Source organism: Ambystoma mexicanum, chromosome 2p (assembly GCF_040938575.1).
Source record: "Ambystoma mexicanum isolate Mex_15411 chromosome 2p, UKY_AmexF1_1, whole genome shotgun sequence".
NCBI classification, from domain to species: domain Eukaryota; kingdom Metazoa; phylum Chordata; class Amphibia; order Caudata; family Ambystomatidae; genus Ambystoma; species Ambystoma mexicanum.
Window position 1 is genome coordinate 344761131 of NC_090923.1, and position 25492 is coordinate 344786622.

The following is a 25492-nucleotide window of genomic DNA, read 5'->3' on the forward strand; positions in this document are numbered from 1 at the left end:
TCACTGCACAGAGGGTGCTGTGTAACACATGTGAATAAAGATGGTTCCTATGGGGTTGAAAAAATCCCATAGATATTAAACACAAAAATAGCCTAGAACACACATAGCAAAAATGCCTAAGAGTGGGAAAAAAGAGTCTCACTCTTAGCAGGAAAAAAGAAACAAACCCTTCAAATCCAGCAAAGCTGCTGGTGGACTCTATAGGTAAGGGAAATTAGCCGTAGAATGAGAATTTTCCCTAACAAACTCCTCCCCAATCTGATAATCCCCTTTCATCGAAGTCTCGCTTCATTTTCTCTTTCATCTCTGCATCTCGGCGGAGATGGTCGTCAGGCTGATGGCCGGGGAGGTCGTTGGGTCCACCGCCAATGCGGCTGCGACCATGTCCAAAGAAAGAGCAGGTGGGAGCGAGATGGCGGCCACGTAGTTGATGTAAGCCAGGTCACGGATTAGGGTGACTGGCGGCCCCGCGGGATGGTGGGAGAGGTAGTCCGGTGGGTTTAGGTCGCACCCAGGCCTGTGCACAATGTCGTAGTTGTACTCCTGCAGCCTGATGCCCCACTGCCCGATACTCCGGGGCATCTTGGTATGTGGGTTGCCAAACAGAGACAGTAGCGCCTGATGATCAGTGATTAAAGTGAACTTCTTGTCAATGATAAAATTGTGGAAATGCTCACTGGCCCAAACGGCGGCTAAGCTCTCCTTCTCGCCCTGCAAGTAGGTGGACTCGGGTGTGGAGAGGGCCCTGCTGGAATAGGCCACAATGTGTCTGGGGTTAATGTCAGCTCCACTCGTCTGAGCCAGGATGGCTCCCAGGCCAACTGGGATGGCGTCAACGGTTATTTCTGTGTGCCAGGCCGGGTTAAAATATGCTAGGAGGTGGGCTTCCGTCAGGGACTTCTTGACGGCGTCAAACGCCTGTTGACATGCAGAGGTCCACCTAAACACAGCCTCTTTTTGTAACAGCTTTCCAAGTGGTTCGGTAATAGACGCGTAGTGAGGAATGTACCTTGCACAGTACCCTGCCATTCCCAGGAAGTACCGGACGTCAGCAACCTGCTGTGGTTCTTTCAGTTTTGTTATGGTGTCGTGTCGACTTTTTCTGGGTCGGGTGTCATGCCATCACTGGAGAATATGTGTCCAAAGAATTTCAACTTGGATTTGCTAAATCGACACATGTCAATGTTGAGTGTGAGTCCAGCGGCCTGGACCGCTGTACGGGTGGCAAGGAGTATGGCGTCATGTTCCTCCTTGGATGCACCAAAGATAAGAATGTCGTCACTGTAATTCAGTGCACTGGGGATTGGCCTGATGTTCCGTCTTACGGCCTCCTGAAAAATCACGGCCGCCAAGGAGATCCAAAAATTCAAACGCCAATATCGGAACAGCCCCTCGTGTGTAGCTAATGTTGTTATGACTCTTGAGTTGATGATATCCCTGTATTAGGTCAAGCTTGGAGAACATGCAGGCGTTGTTGAGTTGCACGATCATGATATGATATGGCATTTATAACGCGCATATACACAAGTGTTTCAAGGCGCGACGAGGCAAGGGAGGGGGAACAGAGGGAAGACAGACAACAATCTTACTAGGCCAGGTGTAATTCAGATCGCACAAGTGCAAGGGAAGGGGGAAAGGTAAAAGTGCGGGGGTGAGAGGGAGGGGAAAGTGCAGTACATGGGATAATAAAATAATGAGATAAATAAAAAAAAAGGTCAGCAGGTGCCAAGTACAGGGTGAGTGCAGACATAAGTGCTAGTGGGAAGGACTGTAGGGATACAGAAAACAGTCCCCGGGTGCAGGGGTTGCCAGGAAAGCAGTGCAGGCGTGCAACAGGCAGGGCTGGGCCCGAGAGAAGAAGGGTGGCCAGGTAACCAGTGCAGTCTCAGTATCAGCCAGGAATTCAGCAGGGGAGAGGGGGACAGAAAGCAGAAGCAAAGAGGAAGGTCTTGAGGTGCTTCCGGAACCGAAGATGGTTCTCCTCAAGTTTCAGGGAGTCAGGGTGGCTGTTCCAGGGGGAGGCCCCAGCCGAAAAGAGAGATCTACCACCAACTCGTTTCTTGGAGAAGTGACTGACCCTGAGGGAGTTGGAGGCGGATGAGCAAAGAGCTCGAGAAGGAAGATATTTAGGAAGAGAGAGTTGAATGTATTGAGGCCTGAGGCTCCAGAAGGCCTTGTGGACGATGCAGAGGGTTTTGAACTTAATCCTCGTAACCACTGGGAGCCAGTGCAGAGATTTCAGTCCTGGAGAGATACAATCCCTGGGCTTGAGCGCAAGGACAAGTCTTGCAGTCCTGTTCTGGATGAGCTGCAGAGGGTAGAAGCAGGTAGATTTAGAAAGAGGTTGTTGCAATAGTCCAGCCTAGAGAGAACCAGAGCTCTGGAGACAGTGAGCTTCTGGGGGAAGGAGAGGAAAGGGAAGACTACCTCTGAGGAGGTGCAGCTGGTAGTGTGACTTCTTAGAGACGTCAGAGATGTGAAGAGAGAAGGAGAGTATGGAGTCGAAGATGACCCCGAGGTTTTTAGCCTTGCAGGTGGGAGCAGGAAGAGGGCCAAGAGAGTCCGGCTACAGAGCGACAGGAAAGGAGGGAGTGGGTGAGCCGATGAGGAGTATCTCAGTCTTACTGGCATTAAGGCAGAGGTAATTGGCGGCACACCATTCCTGGATGGCAGACAGACAGTCAGAGATGAGGGATGGAGAGGAGGTGGCCGAAGGTAGCCTGAAAATGAGCCGAGTGTCATCCGCATAGCACTGAAAGTTGTGGCACAGAGCGGCAATGCAGTGGGCAAGGAGTGCCAGGTATTGGTTGAATAGCCAGGGAGAGAGATTAGACCCCTGGGGGACACCACAGGTAGAGAAAAAGATAGCAGAGAGGAAGGACCCAAGTTGGACCTGGGAGGGTCGGTCAGAGAGGAAGGAAGTCAACCATGCCAGGGCCTGACCGGTGATGCCCAGATTATCACGGAGACAATTTAGCAGGATGGCATGGTTGACCGAGTCAAAGGCAGAACAGAGATCAAGTAAGATGAGGAAATAGGGGGTGTTGGAATCGAGTTGGGGAGCAGGCCTTCACGGATGTTCAGGAGAGCAGTTTCTGTACTTCTGGCAGCTCTGAAGCCAGACTGATGGTCATGAAGACAACCAACAGATTCAGTGTGGAGATTAAGCTGGGAGATGTCCGGTTTCTCCAGGAGCTTGCCAAGAAGGGAGTGATGGAGATTGGGCGATAGTTAGCCAGGCAGGAGGGGTCGGCAGAGGGTTTCTTAAGAAGAGGGTGCACAAGGGAGTGTTTCAGAGGGGATGGGAAGACTCCAGTGGTGAAGGAGTGGTTGCAGAAGTCAGCCAGGGCAGGGGCCAGGGTGTCAATGTGGTCCTTGATGGTTTTGGAGGAACAGGGGTGGACCTGTTTTGATGAGACTTTCATAGATCAGACTTGTCTAGAAACCTTGTCAGCGGAGAACAGGGGAAAGGCAGAGAAGGAGGGGGGAGAGGTGGCTGCAGAAGGGCCAAAGGAAGAGCAGGGAGTAGAGGGGGGGGAGGAGGAAAGTGAGGACAGGATGTCCTGAGTTTTAGAGATGAAGTGAGAAGCCAGTGCCGTGCAAAGGACCTGGGAAGGTACAGGAGAGGTAGAGACTGTGGCAGGATGGGCCAGTTCCTTGCAGATTTTAAAGAGTTCGGCCGAGTAGTTAGATGCCGCCGAGACGCAGGCTTGGATAAGAGCTCTCTTCTTGGTGAGGACAGAGAGCTGGTATTGCCTTTGGAGCAGGCGGTAGGCCAGTTTGTCAGAGGATGTACAAGAAGCACGCCATTTCCTCTTGGCCACCCTGCACTTGCGTTTAAGGGTGACAATATCTCAGTCGTACCAGGAGTTGCACTTGGCTTTGGGCTTCAGGTGGATTCTCATGACAGGGGCAAAGATATCAAGAGTTTCAGATATAGCAGAGTGGAGCGTGGAGAGGGCTGTGTTAGGGTGAGAGGCAGCCAAAGGGGGGGCGAAGTGGCAGTGAAAGCCTCAACTGATAGGCGCTTCATGGGTCGGATGACCGAGAAAGTGGGTGGCAGTGATGGAAGTGGATTGGCCTGTGGGGTAGAGGGAGAGATGGGAGGAGAGGAGAAAGGAGTGGTGATAGGGACAGAAATGGGAAGGTCTGAGGAGATCAGAACATCCAGAGTGTGCCCTGCAGAGTGAGTCGGGCCAGAGGGGAGAATAGTGAGTGAGAGTAATAGTGAGGCAGCAGAGGTTGCGAAAGAGTCCAGAGGGAGGACAGGAGGCATCCAAGTGGATGTTGAAGTCTCCAAGAATGAGGAGTTGAGTGGTCCAGGCCAGGAGTGAGGAGGAGAGGTTAAGAGTGGCGATGTGGAGACGGTTGCCATCCTTGAAGGACTTCCAGGGAGGGGTACAGATCAGAGTATGCCCTGCGGAGGTGTGTAAGGAGCCCGAGAGGGGGCAGAGAGGGGATGAGAGGGCAAGGTAGCTGAGGAGGAGGCAGCAGGGGGAAGCGAGGCAGCCGTGCAGGGGGGGAGAGGGGACAGCAGGAGAAGAAAGGAAATTGATGAGGCGCAGGAAGCGTCTATCAAAGAGGTGAAGGTTGGCCTGAGGGCCTTGGACCAGGACAGTCCCATTCGAATAAACATTAAAGATGACCTTAGAGGAATGGAAGATGGCCAGGTGGGCATCCCACCGGGTGCCGCCATTAATGGGAAAAGAAGAGAAAGGAGAGAGCACAGAGACCATATGTAGGGTCCATAGGTTTGGCGAGGGAACGACAAAGAGGAGGTCGGTGAGAGTTTCCTTAGAGGAGGCACTGGTATAGGTGTCAGCGATAGGGAGTCCTGGGTTGGAGACCAGCATGTCCTTTTTAAACTTCTTCCTCCCAGATTTAGTGAGGAGGGCAGGATAGTCAATAGAGAAGCAGTTAGAAAAGATAGGAGAGACAGAGAGCACCTTAGAGTAGGAGGGGGAAGGAGAGAGGTGGAAGGGGAAAGGGAGGGGGGAAAACTAGGGAAGGACACCGCACAGGGTGCAGGCAGACGAGACAGTGAGAAGCAAGAAGGTTGAGCAATAGGACAAGACAACGACACTCAAGCTTAAAGAGCTATCCAGATGCACATATTAAGAGAGGAGATGAAAAAACACACCAACTAGCTGGAGAAAAGCCTAGATTTCACAATGCAATTTTGAATACTGATACAGTGCAAATTATAAACTACAGTGGGGAAAAAACACACCTAAGTTTGAGAATTCTGAATAGAGGGAGAAAGGCCTAGGTTTGACAATGCAATTTTGAATACTGATGCAGTGCAAATTATAAACTACAGTGGTGAAAAAAACACACCTAAGTTTGAGAATCCTGAATAGAGGTAGATGCATGTCCTCTATGCACGGGCCTGGGTGCCTCCCTCTCTGGATGGCGGTGTTGGCCACCATCATGTCGACACAGAGGCGCAGCCTCCCACCCTCTTTCGGTACGATGACTATGGGTGAGACGCGTGGGTCTGGTAGCAGGCTCAATAATGCTGGCCGAGAGTAGTTGGTCAAGCTCTCTGGAAACTGCCTCCTGGAGATGGAACCCAACTTGCCTGGGGTGCTGTGGGACAGGTCTCACAGATGGATCAATGTGCAGCTTGATCAGTGGCCCCTTTAGCCTTCGTAGGCCTGTGCATAGTAGTGGAAATGTTTCCATGATGCCGGATTTGGTGATAAGTCCTTGAGGGTTGTCGGTGGTGACAGCTCTCAGTGTCTTTCGGCCTCTGGATGACTGCCGCTGAAGTAGTAATCACGTCATCAGCCCCGACATGGATGTCGATGAGCCCCAGGCATGAGGCAGTGTAGTAACTGAGGAGGCACTGTCCTTTAGTGGGGCATCGAATGACGTGAATGGTTGTGTTAGTTTGTCGTCCTTTGAAGAGGAGACGGCCTTGAAACGGCTGATGGAGTGTAGAGGCTTAGCTGCGCCCCACTGGAAGATTCTGGATTAAGTCAACTCTAATGCGGGTTTGTCAGGAATTTGCAGGTTTTCTTGCTCCCCCATGATATTCACTGTGGCGCCAGAGTCTATCAGGAAGTGAAAAAGGCAGTTGCCCATCTTGACTGGGATCCGAGGGGCCTCCTTGGCCTCCTCGCAGTCTTGGATGAGGTTGACGTATTCATCCTGCGCTGATTGGTTGTAATATAGAGCATTTGTGTTGTGCATGGAGGTGAATTGGCTTTCCTCTTCAAAGGTACCCTTCTGGGGCTTCATCGTATTCGGCTGCCAGTTCGGGTGGCTGTTTGTTGTATCCGTATACTTGTGGGTAGTCTGGATATTGATATTCGTCAACTGCTGAGACATACTGCTGTTGATTGGTCTGGTAGAACCTCTGTGGCAGGTATGGCATCCTGGTGGGCATCTGTGGCCTCGAGGTTCAAAACAGCCTCTCTTCAAGGCAAACGGATTGGAAGTGGCCCTCTCTCCCACAGTTGGCACATCTTTGCAATAGACCCGGACAGGAGCCTGAATGTGGAAACGCCATGCCACATCGGTAGCACTGCCTCTGTTGTCTGGGCTCTGGTTGGCTGGGTGGCCTGAAAATGTTTTCACCCCTCTCTCCTTGCCGAGGGGCTGTCTGTTGAACCGCAGCAATGCGTTTGGTGCTGTCATGCTTTGGTGTTGTTTTGCCCGTCATTGAGGCAGCCTGGGCATCTACACTCGCGAAGATTCTTGCGAGTTCACTGGCTTCTGGGATCATGAAGGCTTCTTTAGTAGTTTCTTAAGCAAGGGCGATAGGCATCCTTCAATGATGTGCAAGCGCATGGCCTCGTCCAACGATAAAGTATCAAACTGGAAGTGGGTTCCTTTGACTCTCATGCATGTTATATATTTGCCTACCGTCTCCTGTGGTTTCTGTGTGCATTGGTTAAATAAATACCTTTCATAGTCTCTGGGCCTCATCAAGACTTTGGCGGTAACCCTTAAATCTGGCGGTCGCGCTATTACCGCGGGATTTAAGGGTCTGCCAAATCAGGACTTTGGTGGATTTCGCCCCAGCTCTTGGCTGGGGGGAAATCCTCCGAGAATTTGCGCTATTACCACTGGCGGTAAATCCGCCGGCGGTAAGAGCGCGAATTTTCCCCATTGAGCCCAATGGGGAATGGGGCGTTCCCGAATGGGCTCAATGGGGAATGGGGAGTTACATTACCACCGAACTCATGATCCGGCGCTATTAGCGCCGGGGAGCTCGGCGGCAGTAGGGCTAATACCGCCGGCGTTACTGCCAAAGTCGTGATCAGGCCCTCTGTTGGGTTCGATAATAAGTAGCCTGTCGAGTGCCGTGATCAGGGAGGCAAAGTCCGGTTGATCGCCGACGGGATGGTTTTGACAATTGTTTTCACCTCCCCCCCACTAAATTGAGGAAAACGTCCCGCAAATGAGGTGAGTCGCCTTCTCCAGAACCTCCGACGAAGTGGTAAAAGTCCTCCATCCATTCGGTCCACCGTGGGCCTTTGTTGGCTTGAGGTGTCATGGAAAATTGAAGGGGCATGCGCAGCTGTACGGATGTCATGCTGCGGGCCGGAGGCGGTGATGCTGGTTCGCCCATGCTAGCAGATGTCCCTTACTTTTCTGGTTAATATCCAAACGCTGGCACCCTGGATTTCAGCCGGCCGTGGGTCCAGTGGTGGCCGCTTGTCCGTGTGCACCACGGTGATGTGGCTTGCAGGGGAAGCAAAAGGACCAGAAGCAACAGTCCCCCAAAAACACAACGTGGGCGTGACTTGTAAATCCAAAGTCCCTGTGGGCACGTGGGGCGTTGAGTGAAAAGTCTGGAGGAGGAGCTGGGTCTGGAGAGCCCACTCCTAGCTGGCTCTGAGGCTTTGAAGGCAAGTGTATTGTTATTAGAGTCTCACTGGGCTTGTGTATTGATGAGCTACCCTGTGGAGGTGGGCCTACGTCGAGCGAGGCTGCTCTCGGATTTTTCCTGTGTCGTTGGAGCGACTGTGCAGAGGGAAGCCCCCCCCCCCAAGCTCCGTGTGTGCACTCCTGCGTCACAGATGCGGTCCTTTGTTGTGTCGGGCCGCCGCGGCCTCAACGCTCTGCACCGCCCACCTGCTGGGCCACATGGATGGGTGGATGATGTACGGACCCAGTGCCCGTCGCTAGGAGGAGGTGCCATGGCAGGATCGCCTGTCACTGGAGTGTGGAGGGCGGCACTCTGTGGATGGAGGAGACGACCCAGTGGGATCACTGGTTGCGAGCAACGAAGGACGCAGGGTGGGAACAACTGCTGGAGGAGGACTCCGGCTCGCAGGGAGAGATCCTCGTCGCCAGTTGTAGCCCGGACTGGGCTGGCGCACACACACACAAAGGACACAGAGCCGTAGAGGTGCGGAATACAACCTTCTTTATTAACAGTATAACAGGAACTGACGTCTCAATCCCAAACCTCTTCCCTCCAGCCCCTCGTCACATAACACGCCCCTGACATGGCGGGGCCTGTTCCTTAAAGACACAGAGAGCGGTAACAAGGTGCTTTAGGGGGTGCAGGGAGAAGTGCTCTTCACTCTAGTATCCCCTCAGCTCCAGGCGCCGGTACACATCGATCACCACCAATGGCAGAGTGTCCCAGCATGTACCGTAAACCGAACGGTAACACAGTAGCACAGCAGCACCCGCTAACGTCTGCGTCCCGTCCAATTCGAGCCAGGTGTCTCCAGGATAGAGAAAAGGACCAACAGAGTGCAACACCATGTGTCAAGCCGCACTGAGAGGAAACAGGAAATCGAATAGGAGACAGGGTTCTCAATCGGCCGCTTCAGGCCCGCCATTACAGGGAACCCGATGGATATTAGTGCTTGAACTTTTTAAGTTGGGCAGCAGGTCTGGGTGATTATTATTATTGAGATGGGCCCATCTGTGCTTCAAAGCCCTCATTTGTCTTCTCAATATGTGCCTACCCATAAGTAAACAGAGTCCTGAACTACATTTCTTTCTAAACATTCTGTAAAGCTGTCTGATGATCTGTGCTTGCTTGTTAAATGTACAAAAAGAGGTTCCCTTTTGTGTTAATGTTATCAAACATTATGCATAACAAGATGCATGTCTGTCTGGCAGTAATTACAAACATTCAACTTCTTTACACAGGCTCTTCTAGGGTGTGTCTAAGACTTGAAAGTATTAGAACCCATAGACGGTTAAGTTGGGTATGAAAAAATCAGCCAGTTATCGCTTTTAGAAAAGCAGCACAAGGGAGTCATAAAAACTCTTAGAAACAACGTGTTTAAAAAAAGGTACAAATAATCGGCTGAGGGGGCACAGTCCACGAGTAGGACCTATTCAGTGATGGGAGGGCGGGGTTGTAGTTTGATAGTTGCTAACGTTAACAGAAAGCATAGGTACAGGTTTTGTATTTCATCTTTCAGGCATGCGAGATGCATTTGCTGTATAGGCGCATTAGAAATACCCAATAAATAACATAATAATAAGCTTTGTTTGATCACTGTATATTTCGAAGGGGGTGCCTGACGATAATTTACAGAATACCAGCAAATCGTGCTGCTTCTGCTCGGAAGCCAAAATATACTGTCAAAGCAGCGGGCGTGCACCCCATGCTTTCCCCAAATGCTTTTTACGGAAGGGCTTATTTGAGAGAATGGGAAACATTTCATAATCTAATGTTCCGTTTCATTTGTCTATGACCCAGAAACCCTCGACTCAATTATTCCTGAGATAAAAGCACATCAGCCTTCTCCCACTCCTATTCCCACGGTGTTCCCATTCACATTTAATATTCGCCTGATTCATGTCTGACTGCTGGTGTATCAAATCGTCGCTAATATTAATAATGCAGCGAGCTGGACCTTCCTGCACAATTCCCGGCAAATCACAGATACATCTGTGTGTTCCTCTGCTTCCCCTAAGCAGCCACCCCTTCACCAATCTATTGATTATTCATCCTTTTTGGGGCACCCGAAACAAAAAGCAATGAGAAGACACTGTCCTCGTCTGGACGCAGTGATTTAGTTAGCACATTGTGTCACTTATAATATAGGCGACAGTGTGTCCGTAGGTGTCCGTAGATGGGAGGAGTAGCGCGTGAGTCGCACTGATTATTTTGGGTTAATTCGGGAGGGGAATGGTTCATGTTGCTTGCACGTGCCTGCGGCATGCTAATCCCTATGGCCATTCCCACCCAGTTTCAACTCCTCGCGCCCAAACCACCTCCTCATCATAAGTCTTTGAACTCGCTTTAATCCAGCCTTACTATCAAACGTTGTGCTCAAAATGCCTGCCAGTGTTTTTTTCAAAGCAGCCATGTAAGAGTTAATCGCTTAATTTGGAGTTGTAAACCCGCGATTGTTATAATAAGACCGGGTCTGCTTCAGACAGTCGATTTATGAGCACTGCGTGTCCTTCTCTGGAGTCTTGTTACAAACATTGCCAAACGCCAATAGTTTTGGCTAGAGTAGACGTATTAGGTAACAAAAGCCCATACTATTGACATTGCCAATGCTCGTTTTTAAGCATATCGTTGTTGTCGGCTGGAGTGTGGATTGCATTAAATTTTGGCATGAGCAAGCCAATCAGCCGGTGCCAGGGAGGGCAAGGGCACACTTTTCGAGTAGAGGCAAAGCAGCAACTTGTGCATACCTTCAGCCAGAATTACTGTTTGAGCTAGCCTGCTGGCCAAGATGTGCAGGCTGTCAATGCATTGCTGAGAAACTTGTTTCGATGAGAGACCTCCTTCCCAGGTATGAAAGTAATGATTGCATTGTGATTTGTTGTGTTATGTCTTCATGTAAATACATTGTGTTCTTGGCCGCTGGTATTTTAAACTATGTTTACCTATAAACAGACTCAAAAGTGGGGATTGTCATGAGAGGACAAAGACAGTGAATATGCCAAGGGAAATGTGCACAAGATCACACAGTGAATAGCTTTGAGTCAAACATGCACACGGGAACCAAGACACATGTATACTAAAGCCCAGGAAGTGCAAGTAGAGCGGGATAACAATACAAATATATGAAAAGGGATGTTGAGTAAGCACTTAGAAGCTTCTTATGATTACAAAGAAAGTCAGCAAGATCCTTAATCACAATTGCTGTTACAGGTACCGACAGTGCTACGCTCACATACAGGGCAAGCAACAACAGGATCTGTGAGCTAAAACCCTTGATGGTATAGTATAAGGTAACTTAAAGACAATACTCACGAGGACGAGAAATACCACCTGAAATGTCAGCGAAGTCCACGAACCCTGTTGATCAAACAGGGACCTAGAAAGGCTATAACAGCAATGGGAGGATAACTTTTTTATTTTTTTTTATTTATTAATTTCTGTTTATTAATTTTCACAAATCCAGCAAATCTTTAAAACAAAACAGCATCAACAACCTAAAGCCCCCCCCAAACCCCCTCCCCCTTTACCCGGTTGTAGCACCTAGATAAGAACAACCCTCAAACTCAAATAAGCCAATCCGGCCTAGCAGCTGTAGATGTCTAACAGTTTTAGTCTTTGGGGGCACCATTGCACCCTGAAGTCTCCTTTCAAGTAGTCCAAAGTCTCACCCCAATCTGCTGCAAAGTTCTCCAACCTCCCCTCAACCGCATAAGAGGCCCACTCTAAGGAAACAATGTCCCACATCTCCCTGAGCCAATCGCTCTCAGTAGGGATCCTCGGGCTCTTCCAGTTCTGCACGATTAACCCCATTGCTGCCAAAACAAAAACAACGTGCACCTTGGGGGTTCTCGCCCCTCCTCCCCCCTCCTCCATCCCACTCATACCCAATAGCATCTTTCTGGGGCTCCGAGGCTCCCCTAACTCTTGAGTTTGAGCCAGGGCACCTGCAATTTCACGCCAAAAGGGTCTAATAAGTGGGCAGTCCCACCAAATATGCATTGCCGTGCCCATCTCCCCGCAGCCCCTCCAGCAATCACTTGAGTTAGTGGGGTACATCGCGTGAAGTTTGGCTGGAGTGTAGTGCCAATCAAAAATGTACTTATACCAGGCGTCCTGTAATCGGGGAGATCTAATCAATTTAGGGACCAACCTCCACAGTCTCTCCCAATCTCTTCTCTCCATCCCCACTCCCCTCTGCTGCTCCCAAACCTTCATATACGGCCACCTGACCGCCGGGCCCGCGCCCTCCAGAAGTTTATACAGATCTGATATCAAGCCTCTGGTACCATCATGTGTCAATAGGAAACGTTCAAAATGTGTGAGCTCCCTCGTGGCCCCTCTCCTCATCTCAGTCGACATTACCCAATGTCTTAGTTGAAAGTACCTGTGTCTCTCCCCCTCACCTACTCCAAATGCCTGCTTGCATTCTCTGAATGTTTTAATCGTGCCATTGCTAAACATGTCCCTCAGGGTCTTACAGCTGCCCACATCCCACGCACGAAATGCCCCTCTTTCCAATCCCGGCGTGAAGTCTCCATTATCAAAAACTGGGGTTCAGGGGGACGGAAAGGATGAGACCCGCCGGCTCTCCACCACCCTATCCCAAGCGGCCACCACACCCTTTGTTATGTCACTCCTATATATGTGCGACGGTCGCAACTTCCGCGGAAGCCATAGAACTTCACCCATGTGGTGCCGCGCAATTGCCCTATCCATTTGTACCCAGTGCTTCACATAGGTGTCTCCGAACCATTCCCTAATTACCCGGAGAAGTGCAGCGTCATGATACCGCCGGAAATCCGGCAGCCCCAGGCCCCCTCGATCCCTGGACACCGTAAGGAGGCGCCAAGACAGGCGCGGCTTCTTCCCCTCCCATATGAAGTCCCTAACCACCTGGTCAAGTTCCTTGAAAAAGCGCTGCGGGATCGCCAAGGGGATCGCTTGAAAAAAATATAAAATGCGAGGCAGAATCACCATCTTAACTGCTTCCCTCCTCCCCAGCCAGAAGATACTAAGGGCACCCCAGCGCCTTAAATCTCTCTTGATATCTTTAAGCAAAGGGGTGTAGTTCGCGCTATACCACCCGGCTAGTGAGGGGGTAATCCAAACACCCAAATACCTTATCCCACCTGGGCTCCACCGAAACGGGGTGACCTCCCTAAGTGCCTGTGCCTCCCTCTCTTCTAAAGATAGATTCATCAATTCGGATTTTTGCAGATTGATACGCAGACCTGATGCCTCCCCAAATTCGGTCAACAGTGCCTCACACGCCTTAATAGACTCCTGCGGCCGCGTCAACATAAGCAGCATATCATCAGCAAAAGCTGCCACTTTATGTTGGCCCTCCCCGAACGGTACACCCCAGATACGAATGGATTCTCTTATGACCAAAATAAAAGGGGTTCCAGGTAAATTGCATATAGCAAGGGGGACAGGGGACAGCCCTGTTTCGTACCTCTTCCAAGCCCAATTGGGTTAGAGGTTTCCCCATTGACCAGGATCCGTGACCTGGGGTTCCTGTAATTCGCCTCGACCATGCTAATGAAACCTGGCCCTAGCCCCATCCGCTCCATTACCCGGTATAAGAACGACCACTCCACTCGATCGAACGCTTTTTCCGCATCCAACGCTAAAAGAATCGCCGGAGTGGCCGTCTTCCGTGCTTTCTCAACAATGTGGGCCACCCTTCGAATATTATCAGCCGTCTGCCTCCCTACCACAAAGCCCGACTGGTCCTGGTGAATCAATGTTGGAAGGTACCTCTCCAGCCTCTTCGCTAGAATTTTGGTGTACATTTTTGCCTCAGTGTTTATGAGGGCAATGGGGCGATACGATGTACACTCCTCGGGGTCTTTACCCGCCTTGTGTATAAGCGTTATCTTAGCCTCCTCCATCGATGGGGTGATACACCCCCTGGCTCTGAAGGAGTTGAACAGTTGCGTCAGATGCGGAACGAGGAGGTGAGAGAACTGCTTATAAAAGGCTGCTGGGTAGCCATCCGGGCCAGGGGCCTTGCCTCGGGGGAGGGCTGATACAGTCGCCCTCACTTCATCCTCTGAGATAGCTCGGCTTAATTCTACCCCCTCTTCATCAGAAAGCCGTGGGAGCGCGAGGCCCTCCAAGAACTTCCTCTGAGCTTCCCCTGACGGGTTCTGTGAGGAGTATAGATCCTCGTAAAATTCAGCGAGCCTCCCTTTAATCTCCTCTGTCTTGGTGAGTCTCGCCCCATCCCTACTTCTCAAAGCCCCGATTACATTACGTTCCCTCTCACCCCTCAGTAAACGCGCCAGGAGAGAGTCGGCCTTGTTAGCTTTTGCATAATACTTCTGCCTAACCCTGAGCATGGCCGCCTCCGCCTTTTTATTCCTGAGGATCCCCAGTTGACCCTCGACCGCCCTATACTCCTTATACAATTTTTTAGAAGACGGATTTTCCCCCACTCGCACCCTAGCGGCCTCCACCTCTTTTTCCAACTGCTCCTCTTGCCGCCGCATCTGCCTATGTCTCTCCGCCTGCAGGGCGATTATATCTCCCCTCAACGTGGCCTTGAAAGCGTCCCATCTCACCTCCAGGCTCGTGTCCAGATCACCGTTCTGGTCAAAATATTCCCGGATCCTCCTCTCTATCTCCTCACTCGTCACCTGGTCTCTCAGTAGCGCCTCTGGGAATTTCCACCTCCACATCCCCGGCCTTCTATTCCCCAACCGTAGCCGCATTTGGACTACCATGTGGTCCGCTATCCCCACGGGGCCTACCTCTATGGAGCCAATCCCCCTGATCAAGCTCACGGCGACCCAGATATAGTTGATTCTCGACTGGGACCTGTGAACATCCGAGAGGAACGTAAACCCCTCCTCCTTCCCCCTTAACACTCTCCACACATCTCGCAAACCCGCTTCCTCCCACCTTTCCTTCAATGTAGGCGATGCAACCGCACCCCCTCCCCCTTCCCTCAGCTGCGAACGATCCCTCCTTCCATCCCACGCCAGATTCAAGTCCCCCATCAAAATTATCTGTCCCCTTGCAAAGTATTGTAGGGTTCCCACCAACCCACGCAGAAACTGGTCTTGCCCCACATTTGGGCTATACACCGACACAATTGTAAAGTGCGAACCCATGTACTCTCCCCGAACCATGATGTATCTCCCATTCCTATCCCGGATGGTGTCTGCAACCCGAAAATCAAACCCCCTACCAAATGCCAGCGCCACTCCACCTTTCTTGGAGGGGCCTGATGCGAAGAGAATTAGCGGGAATCCCCTCAACTTCAGCCTGTGTTGATCCTTCCGCAGCAAATGTGTCTCTTGCAGAGCCAGAACATCTGGTTTGTGAAAACCGATGAATTGCTCCAATTTGGACCACTTAAACGGGGAGTTCAAACCCTGTACATTATGTGTCATCCATTTGAACCCCACACTGGTAACCAGATTGCTCCTCGGGGAACCCCTCTCCCCCACCCCTCTAGGTCCTCCCTCTTAACTCCCCACCCCACCAGCAACATGTGGGGTGGGCCCTTGCCCTTCTTTTTTTCCGGCCTCTTTCCCGTCAAGCCCTGGATAGACGCCTTCCCAGTTGGTGCTACAACCCCCTCCCAGGTCCACCCCCCCCGCCCACCCCTCCACCACTCCATAACCCCAACTTAGAGTGGAAGCAACACTCCCTTTCCCCACCCAACTTAACAAACTCCCACAAACCACTGTCTTCATCTCCTCCTCTTATTTCCCCCCCGGGCCACCTAGCCCTTATTGACCCCAAAATGTTGCCCTCCCTGACTCCGAGCTCCCATGTCAACCTTCAAGGTCCACCACCCCTTATTCAACTAGAGTAACGATTATACTTGAGCCCTTCCGCCACTGCCACCCTCCAGGCAGGACCCCCTGCCCTCACCCTGCATGCCGCCATTCTCCCTCCATCCCCTCTGTCTTTTATCTGCCACTGTGGACCACTCCCAGGGCCTCTCCCGCTGGCCACTCCCCGTACCTCCCCCTTCCCTGCTCAAAGAACCCTCCTCCAGATCCAATCGCAACACGTCTGCTCCCTCCTGAACTGATGTTATGCGCTTCAAAGAACCTTCCCAATCAAAGACCAGACCAAAAGGAAATGTCCACCTGTAACGTATCCCCCGTTCAAGTAGGGCCTTCAACACTGGCGCCATCTTCCTTCTTTTTATCAGTCGCATTAGCCAAATCCTGAAAAAGAGCTATCTTCTGGCCTCTAAACAAAATCGGTTCCTTTTTCCTCGCAGCGAGGAGCACCGCCTCCTTCTGAGCGTATCTAGAGAAGGCAGCAAGCACATCCCGCGGCCTTGAGGTAGGCCCCTTAGCGGGTCACCCAACTCTGTGGACCTGGTCCAATTCGATATCACCTGGGGCCACCTCCCCAAGGATGCCCGCAAACACCCCCTGCAATTCCTGTTTCAAGTCCCTGTCCAAGACGGATTCCGGTAGCTGCCTCACCCTTATGTTAATCCTCCGGGATCTGTTTTCCACATCCTCCATCTGTAACTCCAGGTTCCGGGTCGCTATGTCCAGGCGCTCCAACGCCTCACTATTAGCTGTAGTCTCCTTCTCGACCTCCTGCAAACCCCTCTCCAGGAGATCCGTCCTGTCCCCTAGCTGCTTCATTTCCCGCTTGATCTCCCCCAGCGCTTCATTCAGATCAGTGCGCATTAGCTGAAAGGTCTTGGCCATGCTGGCGTGGAGCATTTGAATTTCCCCCATGAGATCATGGCCAAGCATCTGGGGCCGCCCCTGCGTGCTGACTTTCGCAATGCTCCTCACCAGACCCTCATTGCCATCCCCAGTATCATTCCCCATGTCCTGCGGGAGCCACAGAGAGTGGAGTGTACTCTGAGAGTCCCTTGAGGGTTGCTGCGCCCTTCCACTCTTTCCCTTAAAGCGAGTGGCCATCAACAGGAACCTGATTCGGCTGTAAGTGGTCCAGCCACGGGTTGGCAACGGGGTGTATGGCGAAATGTCCTCAAGTTGGAGGGAGAGGGGGTGGTCAGCAGTGGTAAAATGCCCAGCAGGGTGTCTTGACGCCAAATCCGGGCCCCCTGGCCCCCGGAGCCTTCAGGCAGCCCCCAGCCTGTTCACCAATACTATTCACCACAACCCAAAGTGGGGAGGGAGGTCAGCAAACACCTTCCCAGTCTACCCTGTAAAGCCCCACTTGATCCGGTCCCCTGCCGGACCTGCCCCCTCCGGGCTGCGCAGTGTCTTGGGTGGGCAACTAAAACCTTGCAGCCCCTGCACTCCTCCTCTTATCGCCACACTCACCGTGGCTCAGTGCTCCACCACGTCACGACACTGGGATATGGCCCGTGCATCCCCCAGGGCCTCGCCCGTCACCATAAGTATCTCCTCCATGGGGGTTTGGCCCAGAGCCCAGACGGCCGCTCCCACCGGGGCCCCCGTGTCCTTCGGGGCCCCTTCTTCAACGCCGGACTCCTCTGCCACTCGGCCTCCAACACGGCCTCCAGCTGCCCCCCGGGGGGCACCTCCCTCTCGGGTCCGCAGCCTCACCGCAGCGCTTCTAGCAGGCGGCTGTACACTGCGCCGCCAGGGGCTTCCTTAGCAGCCTCCCCGCTGCTCTGCCTGTGCCGGGGCTCCGCTCCCGCCGCCCGCGGCCAGCCCCGACTCCAAGGGGGGGAAGCCCGGCTCCTCCTCCCACCTCCGGGCGCGGGCCACAGAGGACAACCTCCCCGCTCTCTCGCAGCGGAGCCGATTCCAACGGCTGCGCTCCTCCTCCTCTTCCTAGCCCCGACGCCGAGGGGGCCGCCCAACTCCTCTCTCCGCTGCCGGGGCGTGAGCCGCAGGGGACAGTCCCCCCCGCTCGATCGCTTGCCCTGGGGTGCTCCCGGGGCGACGCTCCCCCTTTTCTTCGGGCTCTCCGGGCCCACCGTTGGGTGCCGCGCAGAATTTTGCCCCAATTTACAGGCCAAAGGGGTGCCGCGGGGTGGTGGACCGCCGCACTTCCACTCGCAGGCAGGAAGAGCTCGGCCGACACAGCTACTCCGTACCCGCCGCCATCTTGGAATCATCGGGAGGATAACTTAATACATAAGACTCATGACAAGGGGCAAGTAGGACTAGTGATTACAGAATAGTGAGGAAAACATCGGCATTCACACAGGAGCTAGCTACAACGGCACACCACGCCTAATAATCAATAGGAAACAAATGGAGAAGTGAAGGGAAAACCTGGAATAGATTCCAAGAGAAAGTAAAGGAACAGGGGCAGTAAAAAACCAAATTACAAAAGCAAAGCCTCCCCCTCCGCATCCAGGTAAAAAAGGCAAAATGCTAAATCTATGAACTGGGAGAGACTAAAGGATCAAGGTTTCACAGCAGAATAGGGCAACACAGGCAAACTGGGTGCACAGAAAAAGAAAAGCACTGAGATGTGCTGCCTGCAAAACAGAGGAAGACAAAGGGAATCCAGGAAGCAGAAATCACTAATAAGCACATTAAAATCGAAATCCAGGGAAAAAGAACAAGAAAATAGAAACTAGGAACTAGACAGTAATTTAAGAACCAGGAACAAGGGCCCAGTCACAAACAGAAACACTCCATCAAGGGCCAGCGCTGGACTGAAGCAAACGGAGGCTTTTAAAGCTGCTTAACGAGCACACGACTCAGGTGTGCTGCTTGCTGCACCTGCTAGCCACAGGTGTTGCTTATCCTCCACCCAACTTTGTCCTGCAAGGGTGGAGATGAAGCAGTGGGCTAGGCATTCTGGGAAGCATAGTCTTTTGATTAAAGCAGCATGCTGGCTGCCAAAAACCTGGATGGATACGGAAGGGACGTAGCATGGAAAATAAGGATTTAGCGCTCCCAATTCAACACAGCACTGTAGCATAAGGTTCCAAAGGAAAGTCCAGTAGGGAATCAACCCCAAATCATGCCCCCAAGTGTGGTGGGAGCAAAGGGAGCAAAACGTGACAGTGATAGATTAGTTACCTACAAGTGCAGCCCTGCAGTATTGGTGTATTTTATATATTCACATACGCCCACCCTCCACCCCAAGGAGGCTGAGGTTTCGTTGTTCTTAATGTACGTGCAGAATCTGAACGTTAACAGTGTGCTGTAGAATGTGGGCCGGTAGCACTGGGTGTGACATAATGGACGGGCTGTGTATGAAATCGTAAAGGAGCAGCAGCCACCCGAAACAGGATGGATGTGAATGTCATTGCATTTAAATGTAAATAGTTGTCTGGGGGTTACAAGTTGGGAAAGTTCTAAAGTACGTGCATCTATGGTCTAAATAGAACTCAAGAAGTCAGATGGATGCTGCACAATACATGCTTAACTGACTCTTCCCCAGCCCTATCTGCCTTTCCAACGTTACTGCCTGCTAACCAGAAATTATCTCTAATGGAAAGTTACCAACCAAGGTAGTGCTGTAGCAAACGAAGAGGGCTGACATGCTGCACCCTTTTAGTGCTGCTGACATATTGCACGTCTCAAAGGTATTCATGCAAAGCAGGCCCAGGAATGATTGAGCTTCGACCTTTTACCGGTGCAGGGCTGCAGTGCAATCTCACAATTACCCACTTGAATTGTACCCAGATTCCACCCTTAGGAGGCCGTTGGGAGCGCCGGAGATTCAGCCCTCCTGCATGTGCTATTCTGCATCAAATGCTTCCATGGCCACCTGTGCACCTCCTGACTGCTCAGCACTGGCTCTGGCGAAGAAATCCCAGTCACTGACAGCATCAGTGGGGGTTGGGGCCGCGCCACTGGTGGGAGTTCTGGAAATAACCGCAACCTCACCTGGAGACTAAGGAGAGGCCACGAACACTTCTTCGATCACTGTGGAGTATAACAATTCCTTAGCAGCAGTGAAGGTTCCTACCTTTTCTCTGTCCGCTGCCATTTGTAAATAAGGGCAAACGCCTTCTGATAAGGCTCAATGTTCACTTTTATGGAATCCAGCTCGGGATAACTGCTCAATTCCTGTTTGTAGAGCGCTTCTTCCTTATTAATGAAGTCCTTTGTCTCTTCAGATTCCTGTATTCGCTTTTGCACGGTTCTCACGTCTGTATTGTACTGAAAAGAAATCAAATGGCAGCTCCTAAATAAACATTTTACATTTTAACAAAATCACAATGAGTTTTATGTTTAAAAGAAAGTTGGGTATTTTTACTTAAAGTTACGATATGCCCTTAGTATCCTCAATACTAAGGTGAACATGACTTTAAACACACTTATTATTTAAAAACAGGATGGTTAGTTCATGCAGAATAATAAGCGTCATTTTTAGATGGGTGATTAGTAGGCACAGTTGACGCCTCCACCGATTGAGGCACAAGTGTGCATGTTTCTCTGTGCATACGGTACTTTGAAAGAAAACGTTCTCTACTCATACATATCAGAATGAGGTAACTTCTGATGTTCGCGATTTACTTTGCAACATAACATTAACTCAGCCACAACCCTATTTATTTATTTCATGGCGATTTATAATCAAGCTGCCTGCTACCAACAAACTCTTTTCGTAATTCCCGAAGGAAAAAGAGGGACCGGGATGAGAGCGGCTCCTTCGCAGTCCTTGGGCATTCAGATCTGATAAGTGCAAAGGCGAGGTAAGGGAGAATGAAGTATCTAAATTCATGAGTTCAGGTGATCTTTCACTGTGGTTAAGCAGATAGCTTATGTGCCTCAAAGTAGTTCCACTGTTAAGTGTCGAGGCTGAGAAGAAAACCATCTCATGCAAGGAGGTAGAGCTTCAGAGTTTATAAGTTTAAGACATTTTTGGAGAGGTGGTATTTGGTGTATGCCTGGAAAGGATTATTCCCTTATTGTAGAATGCCTGCTTAAAAAAACTGGTTTAAAAAAGTTTTCTGAATCCGAGAGGTGTTCCCCAATCCGCAGAGGAAGAGGGAGGATATTCTTTATAGAGTGGCGCCATTGTGAGCCAAAGTTCAGCCTCCAATTTTCTTCTTCATAAGTGTGGCCGATTTTCATTGTGCTGGCTGATCTGAGTTCATTGATATGGCAAAAACTGCTTGATTTTCTGGTGGAGTTATAAAGCACCATTATGAACAATCTAAAAATGATAAGCTTCTTGATGCGCAGCAGTGAAGCAATTTTAGGGCTGCTGTCAAGTGGACTCTAGATTTCAAGCCTAGTATCATCTTAGCTGCCTTGTTCTGGACGAATTGGATCAGAGTTTTGAAGAGGTTGTTGCAATAATCAAGGTAGGCTAGGACCATGGGCCTAATGACTTAGTGCTACATAAACCAGTACCCATGTAAGGTTTACAAAAGTGCACTTTCAAACCTTCACCTTTCTCCCTCACGCCCCCCTTCTCCAGTTAGTAACATCAACTTATTATCAATGCACAAGTGTAGATCTAGTAACCTGCACCCTGATTAATCCTAAACGTATTAATGATTGCCGAAAATAATTGATGGCATTTCAGAGATCCAGGTAGACAAGATCATTACTGCCACTGTTTTTTTACAAGATGGCAAGTCTTGTAACCTTAACGGGTTGCCAAAAGAATGTAATCAATGCTTACTAATTTGGTGCCCCCAAACTCTGGATCAGGATGTGTATAAATTAGCACCCAGAAGGGGACACCAGGAATGAAGCAACCTCCCAATCAGGGATCTCAAAATGCAGGACTTACCAAATGGGATCTGCCCGCCTTCTGAGCAGCTGTAATCCATCATCCTCATTCCCGGGCTTTGCTCTCGACCGCCAGTCACCCCTGCCCCACTGATCTGCAGTACTGACCCATACGCATCCCTCCTTCAACTCTCAAAGCTACTCATCTGCAGTTGCTGCTCCTCCGGGTGGGCCACCTGTCCCATTCTTCTGAAACGGCCACCATGCAAAGGGAGACAGGACTGTGAGTAGCTCCCCTCTACCTTTTCCATTGCAGCCACTTTTGGAAACTGTGTTCTTTAACAAATTCACAAATTAAACAAGCCTTGGCAGTGCCAATAGTTTGGACTTTCTCATTAAAATATAGAATTTACTTGTTGAAAATACGCCAGCGAGGTGTGGGATATATTGACCCACATCACCAAGCTGCATATGCGCAAGAAACAGTAAATGGATGTGCTGGCTCCTGTGCGCACCAGGACCTCAAAACTGCATTTTTGCAGCAACAACAGCAACAAAAAGATGGCTGCACCATCCTACCTAGCATAATTCAGGCAAGATGGAACAAGGGGACACACTGAAGGAGTGTGCCAGTGTGTTCTGAAGGGAATAAAGTGAAAAGGCAGTACTGCTTTGCGAAAAACCCAAAATTCCATTTCAAAATGAAACATTTTCATCCTTTAAAATGATGCTTTGACGCTAATTCCATCTGTTCTGTCTTAAACTACGGTGATTAAAAAGGCCCTGCCATGGCCAGGATATTTCATTGTGCCTCACCAAAACCAGGCATAATCCCTGAATGACAGGCCCTGTCAAACCCACTCAGAGAAATCAACAAAAAACTTCACTTTCTGCTGTGCACGGGAAACACTTTATTTTGTGCTATAAAGTGTCAAAGGAATAAACCCTGCAAAAGAAATCATAGCTCTGTGCACATTCTCACTCCAGGAGACCTTTGCCTTGTACAGACTGTTGTGTACAAGAAACTAACTATGGCTGCAAGCCAATATTGGGAAGGCACATGTCAAAATCGAATTTGAAAGGAAATGCTAGCAGTTTTCAACACATGTGTAAAAATGGGCTTTTGCAAAACTAAAGGAGAAAAATGCCCATTTAAAAAGTAAACTGCCATTACCTAGTAATGCAAAGGGGTTTGTGGCTGGTTAAAATACATACAGGGGCTATTTTTATTCCACAGGTTTGTTTTAATTCCGGACCCAAAATAAGAAAATAAAGATTTAGAACACATGGGCTGAATTTGCAAGCTCCCAAAAAACCAGCTATTCCAGTTGCCAGCCCTGAAACTTCCTCCTAGGAAGGGAGACACACCATAAACTTTCAGGACACGAAAGTGATAATTGCCATATTGAAACACTTTGAATGGGCCAGGACAAAGAAAGTTCACACGCTCATCAGACATTCGTCTGTGCTCCAGACTGTGACAATAGAAGTCCTGGGGCACTAACCTGTGAGAAACACCCACCTTGCTTTGAAGGAAATTACAAGGAAAAAAAATGATCCAGTGACATGGACTGCCATTTGCTTCCAAAGACTATTTTATAAATAAACTGTAAAGACTTATCTCTGCAGCAAGAATTAGTAAAAATGTAAAAAGTTTGCAGTTGTAAACATAATTTTATGGGCTTTCTTTTAAGACTAGGTAGAATTCATTGACACCTTAGGGACAGAAATGGAAAAATATGACAGTTTACAAGAAAAGTATCTATGTTGCAAATGCAAATTTGTGTACATACATCCCTTATGATAATCCACACCCATGTATAAAGTTCTAGAATTTTTAGTAATATAAATCCCATTGAAAAGCGTGAAAAACTGGTAGAAGGTCGAAATAAGGTCTCACGGACCATAGGATCGGACTGCGATGTGCTGCACAAAATATGTAACCTGTGTATATAATTTGCTAAGAGATTGCAATTGTATAAATGTATGTTTGTGGCAAAATCGGATTTTAGTTAAAATAACCATGGGAGGTTTTTGGACATTGTAAAACTCACACCATAAATCTGACATAATTTTCTTGAAATCCAACCAGCTGAGAGCGAGGCGGAGACCATCACCCTTGTCCAATTCTGTTGTTAGAGGCGTGCTCAGTTAAGTCTGCCCCAGTCATATACTTTGATGATGTCACTAGAGTCCCTGACAAGACTCTAGACAGACACCATTCCTGACGTTCCTGCGCTGCGTTCCTTTTCCATCCGTCCAGATTCCAGATCCCAACTACAATCCCAACTACAAGGCCAAAACATTGCTGACCCTACTCCAGGGCCCACTGCAGAACCCACGCATTGCTGAGCCTGCTCCAGCAAGGCCTCAAATCTGAAACCCCACTAAAATTCCCAAATAACCAAAGAGGAAAGCTATGGTGTTTTTGGGAAGTATCCTGATCCTACTAACTGCCTGCATCCTGCAAAGCTGCCCTCCAGCTGGTCTATAGTATCCAGTGACCAGAATTGCCAGTCCAGAAGTGCCATCTAGTGACCAGAACTGCCCAGCTGTTTGCCAGGTGCCCTGCTGTGAAGTGACCAGGACCGTTGGCTGTCAAAAATCCCAAACTAAAAGTGGACTGTAAGTATCATCACCAACCCATACAAATCAACAGTATACATTGTCTTGCCTATTCCTTATCCCCTCTCAAAGCCATCCTTACCCTGCTAACTTGTTAAAACTGTCAGAATCATTCTTGTAACTTTGCCCTTGATTGTAACTTTGCCCTTGATTTCTAGTGCTAGCGCCACGTTTCTCTTCATTTCTGTCTTGCATAGATCCTAAGTCATCAGCGATATTGTGTTTAAATAAATACATTTTCTTTTAAGAAAAGGGGTACACTGCATGAAGGGTTACAACTGCAGCGTAACGTTTGATATTCACGGGTGGCGTTCCTCTTTTTTTAGCCATTAAATCTAGTTTAAGTGAGATTTCCCTTTCAATTTTAAAGCAGATTCCTCTTTTCACTGCTCTATTTTCCTAAAAACAAACCTCACTCTACCTTCCATATCCCTCTCAATTTACCAGCTTGAGACTTACTTTCACCTCCATATTGTACCTGAGATATACCTCTACAACCCAACCAAATCCCAACCCACTCCAAATCAGTGTGTTTCACCCATTTTTATTAAAAACCTTTTGGTTAATTTTAGGCGGGAATTGGAAAAATCTAACTTTCACACATGTCATTTTGCTGCAATCTGTTTTAAGCTTTCCACTCGAATTGTATGCTTTTGGTAATCCATTCTTTGTGATTGTTAGTGTTTTTGCATTGTTGCTTTAGTGAGGAATTATATTTGCTTTAAGGTTTTCAACATACATTCATTATTCATTGGTCCATTTCCAAGTGTCACTTTATAACATTGAAAGGGGTTTAAAATCTGATTTTCTCTCTTATTTGGGGAGGGAAGTTCAGATTTGGATTCCGTTTCTTGCCTCGTATGCCTGATTACCTGCTGTGTCTGTTTATCCACTCAGATTTGATTATTTGTGGGTTGAGGGAACATTGCAGGGGGAAATTCTAACTTAGGTGCTATCTTTCCTAAATCAAAAAGTGCTCCTATTCTGCAGTGCTGTGTATATGTTCCAGTAGAAAGTTAAACCCAGTGCATTGCTCACATTCTTATTATAATTATCACCCCATTGGTGATTGCTGCTCCATATTAAAACATTTATGATTGCCTTTGAATTTTAAAATAAATAAATATTGTATTTTACTAACCAGCCTTGGTCATGGTCCATTGTGACCCGGGGTATTTGAAAAAGGTGTGTGATATGAGTGGTGTACCATCTCAATATTGAATCAATATAAAGAGATAAGCATTTCAGTCATGCGCTGCATACTAGGCCGAGACCAAGGTGTGTGTCGCCTGATTGAAATCCTTAACAGAGGAATAAGAACCACTTTTCTGCTCCCCAAAAACAAAATCCTTAATTCCTTGCTGTCAGGAAGCCCAATCCCTTAACATGGCAAGAGTAATAGGGGACGAAAGAA

General features: G+C 49.4%; 1 protein-coding gene across 1 annotated transcript in view; it reads right to left on the reverse strand.

Annotated features, from left to right (window-relative positions):
- Positions 1-25492, reverse strand: part of DNAH12 (dynein axonemal heavy chain 12) — a 3791933-nt gene that overhangs the window by 2984897 nt on the left and 781544 nt on the right. Inside the window, exon 16 of the mRNA XM_069643677.1 lies at positions 19736-19929. Coding sequence (XP_069499778.1) covers positions 19736-19929 — 194 coding nt within the window. The remainder of the gene's footprint in view (positions 1-19735; positions 19930-25492) is intronic.